At 44.6% G+C, this 18,986-nt stretch overlaps 1 protein-coding gene across 3 annotated transcripts in view; it reads left to right on the top strand.

Moving 5' to 3' along the window:
- LOC119455875 (uncharacterized) overlaps nt 1–18,160 on the top strand; it is a 33,341-nt gene extending 15,181 nt beyond the window's left edge. For all 3 annotated transcript variants that reach the window (XM_049669383.1, XM_037717389.2, XM_037717388.2), the window contains exons 5-7: nt 3,438–3,485; nt 14,545–14,831; nt 17,898–18,160. In XM_049669383.1, the coding sequence (XP_049525340.1) occupies nt 3,438–3,485; nt 14,545–14,831; nt 17,898–18,010 (448 nt within the window). In that variant the 3' untranslated portion in view covers nt 18,011–18,160. The remainder of the gene's footprint in view (nt 1–3,437; nt 3,486–14,544; nt 14,832–17,897) is intronic.
- Nucleotides 18,161–18,986: the final 826 nt, after the last annotated feature.

Genomic DNA, 18,986 nt, shown 5'->3' with positions numbered 1-18,986 from the left:
CAAATGCAACTAATGTTATTCAAATTGGTCTAGCGGTTGTCTCATGATGATGATGATAAAATGTATTCATTTAGGGATGGCTGGAAGGCCTAAATAGTCTCACAAAAGCATTTCTGCGTTTTACATGTATTTTAAAAGGGAAGTCAGAGTGGGCCCTTAGCTGAAGCCTCCTCTCAACAGATGGTGTCTTTCATAACATTAACTGAATGAAGCTACAATCGACTCTCGCTAATTTAACCTCGTTTAATTAAGATTTTCGTTTAATCCGAACTAGAGCACTGCACGGGCCGATTTTTGCGGCCCGGGCCCGTTTTTACATTGGGCGGCCCGCCCGAGCCCGATCAAAACTTTTATGACGGGACCCGGGCCCGGCCCGGGCCCGGAAATAATCTACGTTACCCGCCCGGCCCGGCCCGCCACCCCTTTACCTTAAGCCCGGCCCGAGCCTGGCTCGAAACCGGCCCGAACCCGGCCCGAGACCGAAAATTACATGTTTTTCAGAGTTGAGAAGCCCGAGAATAGCTCGCAGAAAGCCCGAGCCCGGCCCGGGCCCGCACCAAAAAACCCTAGCCCGGCCCGGGCCCGGGTCAAAAAGCACACGCCGTGCCCGAGCCCGGCCGGAGTCCGTGAACAAACTGCTCTACCCGGCCCGGGCTTTCGGGTAAGCCCGAGCCCGTGCAGTGCTCTAATCCGAACACACTAAAATCTCCCGGCAAGAAACCATACTGTAGCATGAAAGAAGAACTCTTAAAGTCGAACTCGAAAGAATGCTCTTTCGGTTAGTTAGGCTTATATGGAGGTTAGGCGGGTGCTAGTGGAGAGAGCGTCTATGGGTGTGTTCCAATTCTGGCCAGCATCGGAGACTGTCTACGTAGACAGCTAAGGAGACAGCCAAGACAGCTTCGAGGCCATGTAACGGAACGCGTTTCGAGCCGTCTGGATGGCGTAGAAAAGACGCGTCTGTGATGAGACGCCACCTCGCGACGACAAGAAAAAGTTGAGAAAAGCACGCATTATTTATGTGTTTTAGGTCTTTGCGCCTGCTAACCTATGAAAAACATGATGTGGCTTACATTGAGGGCGTAGGAAAGCACGTCTACGTTTTCTTGTGCGCAGACGACCTTCCTGTCGGCTTTCCAAGCATCCTGCTCAGCCGCCATCTTGTTTGGACAAGAAAGTAGCGTGCATCGTTTCTGACTTCGACGCTGTCTTCGTGAAGCTGTCTACTTTGACGCCTTCGTGAGAATTGTAACGAGACTTAAGATCGTCGCTGTCCACTTAGCCGTCTACTTTGCCGTCTTAGGCGATTATTGGAGCACAGCCTCTGTGTTAGCGGTGGCGTTCGCCTCCTGAAATCATGACCCGCCGCGGTGGCCTAGCGGCTATGGTGCGGCGCTGCTAAGCACGACGTCGCGGGATGAAATCCCAGCTGTGGCGCCTGCATTTAGATGTGGGTGAAATGCAAAAACGCCCGTGTCCCGTGCATTGGAGGCACGTTAAAGAACCCCCAGTGGTCAAAATGAATCCGAAGTTCCCCACTACGGCGTGCCTCAAAATCAAATCGTGGTTTTGGCACGTAAAACCCCAGAATTCATCCAATCATGCATTTATTAATTTCTGAAATTTTGGGTTCGCGGCACGGAAATATTTCTATCTCCGCTATCAATGAACTAACTCGAAAAATTATTGCGGTAGAACGTTACCTAGAGGGCATGTAAGAATTTCCAGTGTAGAAATAAAATTTGCTATGTGGCCTGGTGAGGGGCCCTTTAAAGAGCAAGAAACAAATACATTACTGGCTAATGGAGTCAAGGGTTTGATGAAAATTCTTGTTGTTGGGATTAATCACAATCAAATGAAAAATGGACTTTGGCACGTAAGAGCCTGGAGAGAAGAAGAAGAAGATGAAAAATGGACGCCGACTATAAGCATAAATATTAACAAGGCGTTTAGTCTCCCGTAGAGGAGCATTGATCACAATCACAATGTTGATTGTCAACAAGGCTCTCTTATGGGACCTGATACGTCTTTATGTTATTTGTATGTTTGGTCGGCGTCCATTTCTTCCTTTGACTATGTTAGAGGCTTCCTCAAACAATAAAAAAAAAAAACGATTTACATTTGGTAATTTTGCCACTATTTGTTAGTTTGACCTTTTCTATAATTTGATATAATCTTTCGGCCCCGCAAGGGTCGAATTAACGGGAGTCGACTGTACATGCCTTCGAATAAGTCATCTTACGAGCGAGGCATGCACTGCCATTGATCTTGTTAATTGGTCGCAGAAGCCACGTGATCCACAAAAAGAAAACAAGTGCATGGCCTTCTTCGTAAAGGTTTCTCTGTCCTTATCTGAGGGATAGTTACCATGCTCAAATAGCGGTGACTGCTGTCGCATCGACGTGTCAGCACTGGCTCACTGAAAGGGCGATAAATATAATGGTGAAAGCAGCTAATTTTACCAATTGGCAGTAATAACGAGAAATTAGATGTCCAGTAAACTTTGCTTGCCGATAATGTAAGTACGTGTTTTAAAATTATACTGTATTGCAGCCTCACAGAAAAAGGAGTACGCCTACCTTCGTTTTGTTAACTATTGTCTGCATCTCAGCGACACCAAGTAATTAAACAGTCATTAACTTAGGATAGATAAATTGCTGCAAATAATACTTTCAGCTGACATAAAACCTTATATTTTACATATCGGACGCTGTTGCAGAGAAAACCACTGGATCACCGCAACGTGCGTGAACAAAAAGATAGATAGATAGATAGATAGATAGATAGATAGATAGATAGATAGATAGATAGATAGATAGATAGATAGATAGATAGATAGATAGATAGATAGATAGATAGATAGATAGATAGATAGATAGATAGATAGATAGATAGATAGATAGATAGAAACCATTTATAGCAGCTTTTGGCAGCTCCTAAGATCTCACCTCCCATCTGATTTCTACGTGGTAAAGAACCTCCAGATTAAACTTTTTTCACACGATCTACAGCGTACTATCGCCAGTCTTTCAAGTGCCAATAGTGGAGTCCATGGTTTTTGTGCAACCAAGAAAAATGAAAGTGCGCCGCTCACATATACGACCAACTGTGATGTGGCACGTGTGGTGTTCGTCACAGGTTTGTCATACAGTCCGCCATACAGCTTCGCGCTTTTTGCCTTTCGCTGGGTCTTACAACAACCAAGCACTCCGCTGTTGGCATTTGAAGAACTGCCAATGCACGTGAGTGAATTTCCGGCTTTGACAATTCTGCTTACGTTGCTTTGGTGTTTCTCTATATGAAAGCTCCGAGGCTAATGTCAATTACGCAGTGCAGCGCTTTATGTCATGATCACTGAAGAATTTTGCTATTCCAAACACGAGATGTCACTTATAATCGGTACTGTTTACTTTCTCTCCACCATTTCTATACTCCAGGTTACTTCAGAATACAAGGGCACAGGTGGAGTCTGATCGTCGAGAAGTGTAAGTTCCCTTAAACTTTTGCAATAGCTTGCTTCCACTAGCAAGTGAAGCGTCGTGCAGTGCTCCCAAACAAGAACGAGTCAATCGTCATTGGGCGCACAGTCGACGCCTACGCAAGACTGCTGCTCCATCCAGGCGCTGTGCGCAGAGCGCTTTTGTAGCCTTATCATGGGACTACAATGCAGTAATGCGCGCTGCTGCGTCTTATTACAGACTGGCAGCTATGTAGAAAGGGCATGGCAATCGTTCCTGCAAACTATAACATAGAGAACTAGGGTCTGTATCTGAGCTTGTTGGCACGGCGTCATTTTAAGGCAGGTAAAGCGCAAATAAAACATGGACAGGGGAAATAATAAGGTAAACGTAACCCGCCGTGGTTGCTCAGTGGCTATGGTGTTGGGCTGCTGAGCGCGAGGTCGCGGGATCGAATAATCCACGGCGGCCGCTTTTCGATGGGGGCGAAATTCGAAAACACCCGTGTATTTAGGTACACGTTAAGAACCCCAGGTGGTCGAAATTATTCCGAATTTTTATGAGGCACTACGGCGTGCTTCATAATCTGATCGTGGTGTTGGCGCGTAAAACCCCATAATTACATCTCATTTGAGGTAAACGTATTATGCAAGGAAACCCGTATACACTCGTATGCATTCATCATTAATAGCCACAGCGCATGCATCAGAAAACATTCGATGTACGGATAACTAACCAACACCATTGCCCATCGAGGCGAGGCCCGAGCCGCGCGCTCACAGATAAAAAATCACGCCCACGTGGAAAACAACCCCGTGACAACAATATAAAAAAATGCAAGACTAAAAATATTGTAGCTCAAAAAGGGAGATCGTTAAAGCAGTAACAAAGAGAAATAACCATGCAAAAATTCTGTTAAAAAAACACACAGCTCCACGAAACTAAAACGCTCCCCCGGGGAATAAAAAGTTAAAAAGCAAGTGGTAAAAGCGGTGCAAAAAAAAAAAAAAAAAAACCCGAGGCACCAAAATGGAAGCGCATGTATAGAAACTCGTGGCTTAGGAAAGAAATAGACAAGAGAAAACAAAGAGAGTAATAAGAGAAGCTGGTGCACTGCATCACTTCGTGGTGCAGCTAATCGAGCTCTTTCCTCGAGAGCGTCTCAGGAGCATGCGTCGTGTATTGAACGGCTTGGCCCTAATTGCGTCAGCGCCTCTTCTATGACGCTATGCAGACACAACGAATCCTATAGCGTCCCTTTTAACATCGCCGAGTTGAGAGCTTCCCTGACTGCATGCCGGAGTTCTGCACCTGGGCCTGACATAATAATGTACATGATTAAACACTTCCACAGTGACTCTCAAATAACGCTACTCGCACTTTTCATTGTTATATGGACTGCCACTTACCTTCCACCTTTTCGGAAAGAATCCCTCGTCGTTTCAATGCTGAAGCATGATAAAGACCCCAGATTAGAAACAAGTTACCGCCCAACCGCCCTCACATGTTGCATTTGCAAACTCTTTGAACCACCACCTTCTTGAGTAAAACGATTCTTTTTTATCCGTGTCAGAGCGGCTTTAGAGAGGGGCGGTCTACAACAAACCATCTCATGCGCATCGAAGCAAACATTCGTGATGCGTTGGTACATGACCAGTTTTTGTTATACGTATTCCTCAGCATGGGAAAGGTGTACGATGCAACGTGGCGTTATGGAATTCTGCGAGACCTGTCGGCAATTGGCATCCGCGGCTATGTGCTAAACATTATCGAAAGCTACTTACACAACCGCCCATTCCGGGTGAAAATAGGTAATGCACTGTCGCACGTACTCGTACAGGAACCTATAGGATACCTCACGGAGGCGTGCTGAGTTGCGTCCTTCTTATCGTTAAGATGAACTCACTTCAAACATCATTCAACCATTTTTTTATTCCGTGTACGGGCAGGATGTACAGATTGCTCACACATCTTATAACCTCATAGTGTGTGAGCGACAAGGCCAGCTTGGTCTCAAAAAGCGTCAAATTGGGCAGAGTCAAATAGCTTTAAGCTGAACCCCAACAAAAGTTCTTGTGTTCTTTTTTTTTCAAGAAATAGAAGGCTTGTGCTTCTGACATCAAATATTTAGAAGAATTTTCATATTCGAACATCAAATATTTACAATAAATAAAACTACATGAAATAATCACACACAATGAACATGAAATAAATAGATATGAACGGCGATATGTGCAGCAATTCTTGAAATCACATAAAACTCTATACAGATTATGTTAATAAGTACATATACCAACAAGTAATAACTAATCTGCTACCTTAAACCGTTTTCTTGCAACAAGGTTCGGAAAGATGGTAAGTTAACATCAGTATATCTATGCGTGATGGTATGTTATTCCATTCAATTATTGTGCGAGGAATAAACGATCCTGCGTAAAGTGATGAGCGGCACGTTATGCGTTTTATTTTGTTAGCGTGGTCACGGCGCGGGAAGACGGCAAGGGGTGGCGAAAAGACGTCACCGTGAAGGCTGTTTCACATGCTCCAACTGGAGCGACGAAAATCGGTGCAGTCGCACGCGTCGCAACGTGATGTTTAGAGGGCTCATTTCACATGATTGCGATTTCAACGATGCGGCTGATGCGACCCCCCGGGCTGCTTGCTGGCAAATTTTGTGGCATGCCTCGCATAATTTTTCAAATGTAATGAGAAAACGTGCGGGTTACACAATTATTGAGCAGTCTTTATTAGGAGCAAATAATATGTGTTTTGTGATTTAAGAACGCTTCAAAGTATAATTATGTTTTGGAGTGCGGAACGGCGGTTTCTGAAGTTCAGCACGAGGAGACATGGCGGAGGTAAACAGCTGTTTGCAGCTGGTCGTTAAGCGCTGTGTGCTATCTCGTGTGTCTTTTATGTCCGTGTCGTTCTGCCTGCGCTACAACGAACTACAAGAGGACCTATCAACAAGCCCATATGGCTGTCATCGTCGCACATGCAGTATTCGTACCCATCTAGCCACCGTAGTATTCGGAATTCGGCTGCAGCGAAGTCGTATATAGTGTCAACGCAGAGAGACCCTCGCGCTACCCGTGCTTAACGTCAGCTTCTGAAGAAAGGATGTGTGTATATTGCTCGTAATTGCACATAAGCGGATCCTGCTCCAAGCAGTATTTTGCACCAACCCGAAGGCTCACGTCTGCCCCTGAAGGAAGCCGCAAATGATATGTGTGTAATTACTGAACGTGCAATGAAATTTGCGCTGTGAACTTTAATCTTAGCGCCAGCCTGGTTCATCCATCGAGGCACGTGTGCTGTAATTATGTATACAAGTCCTCTCTGAATACTTGGAAAGGCGTAAAAGCTGACGCCACAATTTTTAGGAGCTGAAGTCATTTGTGTACGTAGCATCATACCATTGTAACACACGTGGGCGTCGTCTACTTTCTCGACCTGTGTCTCGCGCGCTTAGCGTACTGTGAATCTGTATCAAGAATTAAGCTTCAGTCAATATGCTGCAGTACGTAGCGCACAGGAGTAGCCGCACGGAAAACATTAAATACCTTGTTAGATGTAGGTGTTTGTTTAATAACAAAACAGAACCCTAAGATTTTGTATTCGTAGTGGCAAGCGTAAGGTAAGAAGCTATCGAAACTACCCGCCAATGGCATGCATGCGTGTTGCTGCTACCTGCTTCAGCACATTATCTTAAAGGTGGGGCTGAAAACCCCAGATAACCAAAAGCATATGCAACTGGAGCAGGTGCTACGGTTTCTTTCCTGGAAATGAAAGCCAGCATCCCAATCTGTTAAGCTAGTCATGTGCTATTAGACCAATGTTAGAGGGATCGAATACCGGCCGCGGTGGCCGCATTTCGATGGAGGCGAAGTGCAAAAACGCCCGTGTGCTTTCGTTGTAGTGCACGTTAAAGAACCCCAGGTGGTCAAAATTAATCCGGAGCCCTCCAGTGCCTCATAATCAGAACTGGTTTTGGCACGTAAAACCCCAGAAAGAAGACGAAGAAGAAGCATGCTAATAGGAGCCATTTCAAACTAGATTATTTGGCCAAAATAAGAAAGTGCTAGGAAAGCGTCAAGGTACAATCTAATCTGTTATGCCCGAACGGATTGTATTAGCAAAACTTTATGCCTCCCTGAATTGCCTGCATTAACCCAATGCTGAAAACAGGGGAAGCGGATTCCCTTTCTTGCTGTTGAAAAGCTGCTTGAATGTCAATAACATACTACATATGTTCTGAGGGAACGTGAGGGGCACTGACAATATCTCTAAGCTTTTGTATGAGCTAGCTTTCTTCAAGAACAAGAATTAAATAAAATTATTTACCTTTGCAAGTCTTAGAACTCAAACATAGTGACATTTTTTAGGAGACCTAATTAGAGTTTTAAGATATAGACAATAAATATTGTACCTAAGTACAAGTACAGGCTGAACACAATTGAGTGAGTGAGTGGCCAGCTGCGGAATGCAACAGTCTCCATTGCTGCTACTTCAAGGTAACAGCTATGTTCCACGTGTGTTTTTTCTATAGCTCATGCATCTGGCGAGGGGAATGATCATGCGTGGTCCCATTGCAGCGTTGCCCTGTGTTTTTTTTTTTTGTTTTTTTTTTGCAACAGGTGGCGGCCAACTGATTCTGTCTGTTCATGTATTTAGCATTTGTGTGCCTCTTATTACGTGCATGTTTTTGTATCATGTTCTGATTGTTGTACTTGCAGCGATGCAAGCATCTTTTTTTTTGCGTATATTGCACCACAGTCATTTATTCAACTTTGTGTTGAAATGTACAATAATTGGTCACCCAGTAATGACCGAGATAGCCAGCAGCATTGGCAAAAATATGATGCACATCCAATGCACTTGCTGGAATTGACATGAGGCGAAACTTTCACGCAACTGTCAATTAAATTCTATAAAGCTAACTGCAATGCGTACAGTTGTCTTTATTTTATCCGATGCAACACGTACTCATATGCAATGTTTGCTTGTGTATCGCCCAAGTCACATAATGTAATGTATACATAGCTCGGTGAACTCACTCAAACGATGGCTCACTAAGACTTGGACCTTGAGGCTGAGTTCGTGTGAGCCTGGCTGAGTAGAATTTTCGTTAATACGAGTTTTTCGTTAATATGAGTATATAATAAGAGGTTGCTATGCTGCGTAAACGTTTAGTGAATATTGTCACGTGGTAGTCAGGGCAAGCTCAGCTGAGTACAATTTTGATTAATACGAGTCAGAGCAAGCTCATCTGAGGGTAATTTTGGTTAATATGAGTCAGAGCAAGCTCAGCTTGGTATAATTTTGGTGAATGTGACTCAGAGCAAGCTCAGCTGAGTATGAGTTGGTGAATATGACCCAGAGCAAGCTCGGCTAAGTATAACTTTGGTGAATATGACTCAGAGCAAGCTCGGCTGAGTAGAATATTGATGAATGTGAGTCAGAGCAAGCTAAGCTGAGTATACCTTTGGTAATTATGAGTCAGAACAAGCTCAACTGAGTAGAGTCTTTGTGAATATCAGCCAGAGCAAGCTTGGTTGAGTAGAATTTTGATGAATTTGAGCCAGAACAAGCTCAGCTTGGTATAATTTTGGTGAATATGACTCAGAGCAAGCTCGGCTGAGTAGGATATTGATGAATGTGAGTCAGAGCAAGCTAAGCTGAGTATACCTTTGGTAAATATGATTCAGCACAAGCTCGGCTGAGTAGAATTTTGGTAAATATGACTCAGAGCAAGCTTGGCTGAGTAGAATACTGATGAATGTGAGTCAGAGCAAGCTCAGCTTGGTATAATTTTGGTGAATATGACTCAGAGCAAGCTCGGCTGAGTAGCATTTTGATGAATGTGAGTCGAACCAAGCTGAGCATAACTTTGATGAATAAGAGTCAGAGCAAGCACGGCTGATTAAAACTTTGGTGAATATGACTGGGAGCAAGCTCTACTGAGTAGAGTCTTTGTGAATATCAACCAGAGCAAGCTCGGCTGAGTAGAATTCTGATCATCTTGAGTCAGAGCAAGCTCAGCTGAGTATAATTTTGGCGAATATGAGTCAGGGCAAGCTCGGATGAGTAGAATTGTGGTGAATATGAGTCACAGCAAGCTCGGCTGAGTGATGGGTTATTGTTATACGAGTTTATGCAGTAATACATGTAATTGCAATCTCATTAGCAACATTGCATCCATCTTGTTGGGCACGGTCTATGCCTCGTGATGCGTCTGCATGCTTTATGAGCTGTGGACATGGAAGAACCACCGCCACTTGAAAAGATGGTATCATTCACAAGAAGGGATATAACCGGCTGACTTAATTGCACAATTTTGATCTCCTTTTCTTTAATGTGTTATCCACTGCCTATAAAAACAAGGTGTTTGCCTGCTTTTCACATTGGTGCATGTGTTTTGCAGGAAGTATAGAGAGGGAAGCAAGAAAAGGCAAGGATGTTTATGGCGAAGTAGTTTCTTAAAATACAGCGATATGTTACGACCAGCATACACAAAAGAAATTCGATGCCCTGAAGTAAGCGTATTGTGCAATTACCTTTTAATGTGAGGGTTAATACAGGTGCGGTATAGATACAAAGTCTGCAAACACATTAAAGGTTTATTGGTTTTTGTGCAGGATAAAAATGATGCATCAGAAAAATGAGATAACACTGTTTAAATAGTGCTTGGAAAACAAGTTGACGAAGCTGTTTATTCCCAGTCAAAGCGTTAAATATGCTAATGTAGAACATTCATTACAATATATAGTTTACACGTTCGGTTTGCGAGCTTGATAAGTAGTCTCGTCTCGCAGCGAAAGTAGCATAACCTTGAAATGAGATAATTCATTGGAGAAAACGCGCGTGAAAGCCCAAATCAACCAACTGCAACTAAATGGTCGCGCGTATAGCGGGACCATTTGGCCGCAGCAGTTGTCCGTATTTGAACATTCTTTAAATTGTTCCGTGCGTTAAAGCATACCGCACTACAACTTTTGTTATATCGCGAGTAGCTTGTACAACCAGAAAATTAGGACGACATTCAAAGGCCATGTCTTCCCGTGATGGACATCTCGTAGTATTTACCATCTCGCAGCGCCTGTGAATAGCGGAAAAGCACGAAGTACGTACTATCAGCAACCGAAGCCAACGTAAAAAAAAAAGCGTCTCGTGATTAGCAACGTAGCGTCTCAACAAACACATAGAAATTACAGAACCGAATCTGACCTACAAGTTTTTATCTGCCTTGTTTGCGTGTCGGTGCTGATGGTACGTACCGCTCGCGCAATCCACGGCTCCACTCAATTAGTTGCACTGTTCGAGGCTTGTTGAGCCAACATTTATAGGCAAAAAAGTATCTATAAACGTTTTGTGTTGAGCGACCGACGCCATTTCCCAAAACAAACCACGAAATATAACTCTCCGCGCAATTTCGACGGAAAATTGCAGCGATCGCTGCGACGTTGCGACACTGTGACCAACCGGTTGGTCGCAGCCGAAAATCGCGGGGTCGGCTCTGCGACTGTGATTTTCGTCGCATGCGACGCAAATCGCACTTTCGGTGTGATGAGAATCGAGCCATGTAAAGCAGCCTTGAAGCGTGGAATGGTGATACAGTTTGTGAAATAAGGTTGGGTGAGCAAACTGGCGTCGACGTTATAGTGGTTCCAACTCTTCACGTTGTTTTAATGATGTTACCCTGGTGATCGAAGCATGAATAATCTGAAAAGATAAAGCAAACAGCGCGGTTTTGCAGAGATTCAGTGTTGTTGTTGGTGGTGGTGGTGTTGTTGCTGCTGTTGCTGCTGCTGTTGCTGCTGCTGTTGCTGCTGTTGCTGTTGCTGCTGCTGTTGCTGCTGTTGTTGCTGCTGTTGTTGCTGCTGTTGTTGCTGCTGTTGTTGCTGCTGCTTGTTGCTGTTGCTGCTGCTGTTGCTGCTGCTGTTGCTGCTGCTGTTGTTGCTGTGCTGCTGTTGCTGCTGCTGTTGCTGCTGCTGTTGCTGCTGCTGTTGCTGCTGCTGTTGCTGCTGTTGTTGCTGCTGTTGTTCTGCTGTTGTTGTTTCTGCTGTTGTTGTTTCTGCTGTTGTTGTTTCTGCTGTTGTTGTTTCTGCTGTTGTTGCTGTTGCTGTTGCTGCTGTTGCTGTTGCTGCTGTTGCTGTTGCTGCTGTTGTTTCTGCTGTTGTTGTTGTATGCTTGATCGGGATCCCATATGGCGGAAGCATATTAAATTTTTTGGCGGATAAGCGTGATAATAATGCAAGTTTCTTTAAGTGCGAAGGTGCGTGCTCGAGGTTATATACGTTTAAGACGACCGAATTCTCGGTTAGCTGATGCTAAGACGGTGTTAATATGGTAATGCCAAGTTAAATTCCGAGGTATAACTTTGTCAAGGTATGTCAAGACAAGGTATGAGCAACTCTAGTGATAGGATGATGTGGAAATACATAGACGTTTAATGAATGCTGATTCAATATTGGAGTATAAGAAAAAAAAACTGCCCAGAATACATATTCGCAACTTAGTAAAGTCCCTTGTTTGAACTGAGCAATATAACGGAGAACTCACGCAAAAAATTCACCACCGCCGCACGAGGTCGCCCATCCGCCCTGCATGATGTGCTGCGTATGTGCGTGCGTTGGTTCAGTGCCGTGGATCGTTTACAGAAGGAACGCCGTTCCCTCTGCCGTCCCTTCGTAAACCTAACGAGTTACCGTTACAGTTCCACCGACTCTTAACTAAACCGTGCCGTTCCTTCGTTCCTCCCAAAAGGAACTAGCTCCAGGAACGTCGTTCCTCTAGAACGCCGTTCCGTACAACACTGGGTTAAACGCTGATGCTTACGAGGATCGGGATGCATCAGGAATATCACAACGTTGGGTGTGTTATTTGTTTAACGTGACAACTCTTTAGGCCTCTAACTTGACATCGAAATCATTTTTTTTATTGTGTTCATCATGAATATTGCCAGAATTCATTTGGAAACAAGAATTATTAAAACATGTGTCGCGCAATAGCCTGGTCTGTTGTTGCGAAGCAAATCCGCCTCCCACGTTTTAACACCATCTGTTTAACCCAGGTCTCTATTTCCCGTTAGGAAATGATGAGGGGAAGTTGAAGTGTAATTCAAAATATTGTAATGGCTGGGCTCAACTTCATCGTTGTTTTATTCGTTAATACAGAAACGTCCTGTAATAAAATTTTTGCTCTGATATTAAAGCACAGGACTCAAGTTGTTATACTTTCCTGTCATACACTCTTATCACCCCATTTTTTCATGGATCACCTAGTGTGTACAAGCGTATAAACGGAAGTCAAAATGGCGTTTTTTTTTTGTTTTTTTTTAGGTACAGGTTTGTTTTTCTCAAGCCAATGCGAATGCCCAGGGGCCAATAAAATGTTAGGGGATAGTAAACGTTAAACAAAATTCTTTTAATGTTGTTCTAAGTTTTATTAGTCAATGTACGTTTCTTGAAAACTGCAATAGTTTGGCCTTTTGTAACTTCAAAAAATTAAGAATTTTTTTTGCAATGCGGTGTATCTATTCCCGCTCAAAGTGCTTCAGCTCCATTTTTCATCTCATTTGCCTTCTCTTTCCATTTCTCTTGTTTCATCTCAGATCGTACCTAATTTTTTACTTAAGAATGGGAGGTATTCGGCCAACTTGGTAATTTGGCGTTGTTTTTCTTGAAGTAAATTTTTTACATCACTTTGCATCGTGTGTAAACAAAATCCTCACGAACAAACGCGCATAATCTTTCCCAATGTCAGGCTCGTAAGCATTGTCTGCAGTGGGAAAGATGTGGCTGTTACATGGACCTAGGCGTTATTAACTTGTGATATACAGGGTGTTTCAGTGAACACTTCCGGCTTTTTTTTTTTTTTTTTTTTTGCCTGTGGCAGAAAGCACAATTCAACTCTATGAGCTGGTCTCCTCGAAGAGGCCGACATTACTTGCACAAAAAAGTGAAATGAACAATCGCTTAATTAACACAAACTTACCATTTCAATTTTTAACTAATTACTTTATGGCACATATTGTAATTTAGAAATTCTAACAGGTGAGACTGCAAGGCATATTCACTTGAAAAGAATTGTCTGGATGACACCATTTACGAGATATGCGCCGCATACATGCGGTAAAAATGCAGTGTTTTTCCACAATTTCTTAACAAAACGACGTTTTATGCACTCAAGCCCAAAAGTAAATGGAACGCCAATTCATTCGGAGAATTCGTTCCGAGTGGATCCGCCTTGCAAACTTCCCAGCTAGAATTCGTGAACTGCAATATGTGAACTTTATTAGTGATTTTTGTTCATCGGTCAATTATGCATTTCAATTTCTTTGCAAGCAATGTCTGCCTCTTCGAGTAGGCCAGCTCATGGACTAGAATTGTGCCATCTGCCACAGGCAAGTTTAAAAATTTTTTGAAAGTGTTCGCTGAAATACTCGGTACTTGGTTAAGAGGAAACTTTAAGGGTGGAATAATATTTGATACGCCTGATTTACGGATCGAATATTGCGCTATTCCACTCGGTGTTCGAATCGAACAGTCAGTATTCGAACACACGAATATTTTCCCAATATTTATTGAATGCTTTGGATCACGAATTGTGCGCGATCAAGCATAAAAATGAACCAAAAGTGCTATACACTTAATTACGGCGGCCGTAGTAAATATAAAACACGAGAAGTTACATGTACTGAAGTGCGTTACATCGGAGCAAGACCTTTGCGGCTAAGCTGTTACCGTTCGCACTCACCAATGAGTCCGTACTATGCGAATGAACGGCACTGATCTGCTTCTAATTCGGCATTTGTGCTTTACTAACTGGTGCTTCACAACGTGCAATAATACAACAAACTGCTAGTGTTGTGAACATACGGGGATATTAAGATGTTTTTTTTTATATTGGTGATAACGGCTGTTCATTATTTGAAAACCATTAGAAAAGCATTCGCCTTTCGATTCGATTGGCGTCTGGCGCTCTTCAATTCCCCATTTGATTTTGTCTCAAAGCTTACCGTTCGCACACCCCTTGATTTTCCTTATGAGTTTGGACTACAGCTAGGAGAGAATTTCGATTGCAGGTCCGACACTCTGAAAGAGGAGCAGGCGAAGAGGCAGCAAATTCACGAAGCCACGGTGCGTGACGTCACCTGCAGCGCGTCGCTCCAAGCCGGGGCGCACAGAGCCACAATGGAGAAGCTGCAAGCACAGCAGGCGGCCACATCACGTGAACACGAGGAGAACTTGAAGCGCATGCGCGAAGAACACAGGCTGCGCGCCCAGAAACTCGAGCAAGAGGAGCGTGAACATTTGGAGAAGATGGAGCGTTTGCGGAGGCAACGGCGTCCTGCAATGAACCGCCTTTTAGGTGAGCTTGTGGAAGACACCTGCGATTATTTTATATCAATGCCACTTTGCATGTAGGGGCATTTTGTGAATTGCAGGGCGAGGGGTTTCATTGACAATAAATACGCGGATTGCATTTGCGCGGAAGCGCAAATTGTTTACTGGGCCTCCTTTCTAAATGTGTTTCTCGCTGCTCCATGGCACACTCGTATATATACATCTAGTAGTTGTTGTTGAGCGAGTTGGTCCATTTCGAACAATAATGAATTTAGCGCCATAATACGATAAACACAAAGGGTTGTACAAATTGACAGGACCGAGCGCGTTCCCTAGCAACTGTTTATCTCTGCCCACAGTAAGCATATAAAAGGTAGTCATTCATAACACACGGGCACAGTGCATGCGCTGGCACCTCGATTCAAACTAACAACTAACAATCATTTTGCAAATGACGCCATTTCACAGTCAAACAAACTCACTGATGTGTCACTTACTGAATAGTTACCTTTCTTTTAATTAATGAAATGCTTCCAAGATTTCGCGAGAAACTTTTTTCTTGCTGCATCACAAGATCCGTTTCTCCGCAAAGCGTGGGTCCCATCCACACGTGAGCGAACGTGCACTTAATGTCGTGAATAATAACAGCGCGCATTCAACACGCATGTGACTTCATGTGGATGTTAGCCATGCTATTGGAGATATGGAAAGGAGCGAAAACAAAATTTCTCGCGAAATCTTAATTGGAAGCATTTTATTGCGATAGCAATTATATGGACACTCCAAGCTCGCATTCGTCGTCGTCGCCGTGAGGTACCGTATAAAGTCCAGCGGGGGTAAAACCGTCGCCATGCGCCGTACGCTGTATGTGCGAGTGAAAGCGTGCGAGGATGAGCCGGCAACCGCAGCTTAATCTCGCGCACGCGAAGGAGGCGTCCGGAAGCGCGCGGTCTTCGTTCGCTCGCGGGGCACGGGGGGGGGTGACGGAGACGGTGGGGGTGGGAGGTCCGTTCTGCTCTTGCGGCTGCTGCTGACGGAGCTGCCGCCCGGGCACCGTTTCTTGAAAGCGATTTACTGTGTGGCCGAAGTGTGCGCCCCCGGAACCTCATTTCAAAGCGACCTGCAATGGGTAAAAAGTGCATGCGCCCAGTGCCGGTAGCTTCGTATGCGCTATGCTTTCGACGTTCGCGTTGAAGCGAGACGAGAGAAAGCGTTTTGACGAGTTCCTGCGGTCATCGAGCGAGATGTGTTCATGTTTACCTGTGCGTGCGTGACACCGTGCTTAGCGAATGTAAGTAAAGCTTACATTCGAATGTTTAAAAGCGAATGTTTAAAACTTTATACGGCCGATAAAACTACTATTCTCACTTCGTATAGCTGTCTACAAATTTGCTATCGCAATCGATGCTTCGCCTTTCGGGCGAGACTGCGACTTCTTTATTGCGATAGCAATCATGTGGAAGCTCCAGGCGCATTTTCTCCGCCGTCGTCGGCGTCACCGGTATGTTTGATCCGTATAAATTCCGAGTGTGATAGCATCGCGGCAGCGCTCCGTATGCTGTGGGTGCGAGTGAAAGCGTGCGAGGATGAGCCGACGATGGTGGCTCAATCTCGCGCGCGCAAGGGAGGAATGCGGGGAGGAAGCGCGGAAAGCACCGCGGAGAAGGAAGGAATGGAAGGAATGGGAATACTGTTTTACTTCGGCGGCAGCTGCGTATGGCGCGGCCGCACGGGCGTCACCTTGAAAGCGATTTGCGAATAGGACAGAGTGCGCCGAGTGCTGGTGGCTTCGCATGCGCTCTGTTCTCGCCGCTTAGTACGTGTTGAAGCGAGAGGCACCACTGCAATTCGCTCGCTGCTGCTGGCGCGCTTTCTCACTCCGGCGTTTTCACAGCGAGTTTCCGCGGTCATCGAGAGAGATGCGTTCATGTATGCCTATGCGCGCGCGACACCATGTTTGTTAATTTAGTTGGTAAGCGAATGTTTACAAGTTCCTGCGTCCGATAAAGCTACCATCCTTACTTCGCATAGCTGTCTAATAAATTGCTATCGCAATCAGTGCTTCGCCTTTCGGGCAAAAGCGCGACATTTTTTTTATCGAGAAAAGGGTAAAAATTGTAACTGACGCATCAGTGAGTTTGTTTGATTTGGAAATATGTCATATGAAAAGTGTTTGTTAGTTTTGCTAGCGCATGCGCTGTTCGTGCTTGATGGAAAACAACATATTTATATGCCCACTTACTGTGCTTCTTTCTGGGGTTTTACGTGCCAAAACCAGTTCTGATTATGAGGCACGCCGTAGTGGAGGGCTCCGGATTAATTTTGACCACCTGGGGTTCTTTAACGTGCACTACAACGCAAGCACACGGGCGTTTTTGCATTTCGCCTCCATCGAAATGCGGCTGCCGTGGCCGGGATTCGATCCCGCGATCTCGTGCTCAGCATGCAGCGCAACGCCTTAGCTGACTAAGCCACCCCGGCGGGTGCCCACTTACAGTAGAAATAACCAGTTAAAAGTAAGCACTCGTCCGGTCTTTATGTATTCGCTTATCTGGTGATCATGTTTTTCGCACTAAATTCATTATTGTTCGCATATGGCATTCGCAGAGCTTTACCTACTGTTTCATATATAGTATCGCAAGCAAATCTGCAAGAGATACGGCTAACAAAGAAACACAAAGAATAGAGCGATACGCATGTGTACATAGCGGGATTATCTTTCTTTATGGTATCACAGTTTAAAGGGACTGACAACCAATTTTCATGGTTCTTAGTGTAATGGAAAGATCACCGGTCAGAGTCTATTCATGAAGTGGTAACGCGGAAAACGCCGTGGAACAATTTTTCTCGGAATGTCTCGATCGACAGTGAGGATGTAGTTGTTCACTGGAAACATGCTTAAAACAGTGATAGCTGAGCGCGATAGCGATTATACGCCGGTATTGGTTGGCTGAACGACCAGGCAGACGCGAGAACCACTAGAAAAATGTTATCTGGTTGTTTCCTGATACTAGTTTGTGCAGTGAGACATTGTCGCCGTTCTTCGTTTATTCATGAAAATTTGTTGTCGTTTTTGTATTTTTTAACTCAGATATTGTGATGGATTACACGGTGCGAAAGGTTACTGGAGGCTTGAGTCAAGACTGGAGCGGTCCGGCTAACCCATCGCAAGACTTCGTCACCGCACCTCGCTCAGCAAATTAAATGGGCTACACAGTGGCTCAACAGTGACGTCCTCTTCTTCACTTGGCCAATTATTATCCGTACTTAATATTGCTTATTTTCAGCAGATAGTTTCTACGTGGACTGCGAATCATGGATTAGATGGAGATCCCAGAATAAAAAAGGATGAAAAACCACCCTGACTCTTTATCTTAATAATTGAAATGCTAAAGCGACTACTGCACTACGCGATACTGCAAAAAGAAAAAAGTATTTATGAACTCAATAAATAACAATAACTGAACAAGAGCACCGCAGCGATTGTCGAAAATGAAAACTTTTTTTTTTCAGATGAGATAATAATAAAAGTTCAGCATTTTGCTTTAGAGAAATAAGGTACGTAGGCATAGTTAATTTTTCGGAATTCAGTTCAGTGAAAGTCAATTTCCCAGCGAGCTAATACACCGATGGACTTGCATCTGCGGTTCCACTGCGCCTCAATGCAACGAGCTAGCAAGCTGAAGGTCACCTGCACAGAGCGAAATGTGCCGGAGCGCCGACTCGCCTATCTTGCAATGCATTTGGCGCGGCCAAACGCGCTGGCGCGGTCCCAGCGATAACAGGCGCTTAGCATTCCACTGTGCTTTCTGTCTCCGTTCACCTCCTTTCTTCTTCGTCGGTTTCCAAGGCACTCTCTTCCTTTTCCCGCTTCCCTAGTTGTTTGCGCTAAAGCCCCTATATTTATAAAAGTAGCGCCATCCACTTCCCTCCTCCTCCGTTCCACTATCGCGCTCGGCGCGACATGCGCGATCGAGGCGCGATATCGACAGTGGCGCCGCCTGCGTCGGGCCTGCCGTGGCAGACGACAGCTAACGCGCTACCAGAGGAAATCCGAGGAAAACTTCGATCGCGCCCTGCGGAGACGTTTTTGAGGCGCGATTTTGCTTCGTTAGTCAGTAACTGGTCTTAATAATGCCGTTTTGGAAGTAGCAACGCGACGATGCGAGAAGGCGCAAAT

This window comes from Dermacentor silvarum, chromosome 6, assembly GCF_013339745.2.
Source record: "Dermacentor silvarum isolate Dsil-2018 chromosome 6, BIME_Dsil_1.4, whole genome shotgun sequence".
Taxonomy (NCBI): Eukaryota; Metazoa; Arthropoda; class Arachnida; order Ixodida; family Ixodidae; genus Dermacentor; species Dermacentor silvarum.
This window is presented reverse-complemented; position numbering and strand designations above follow the sequence as displayed.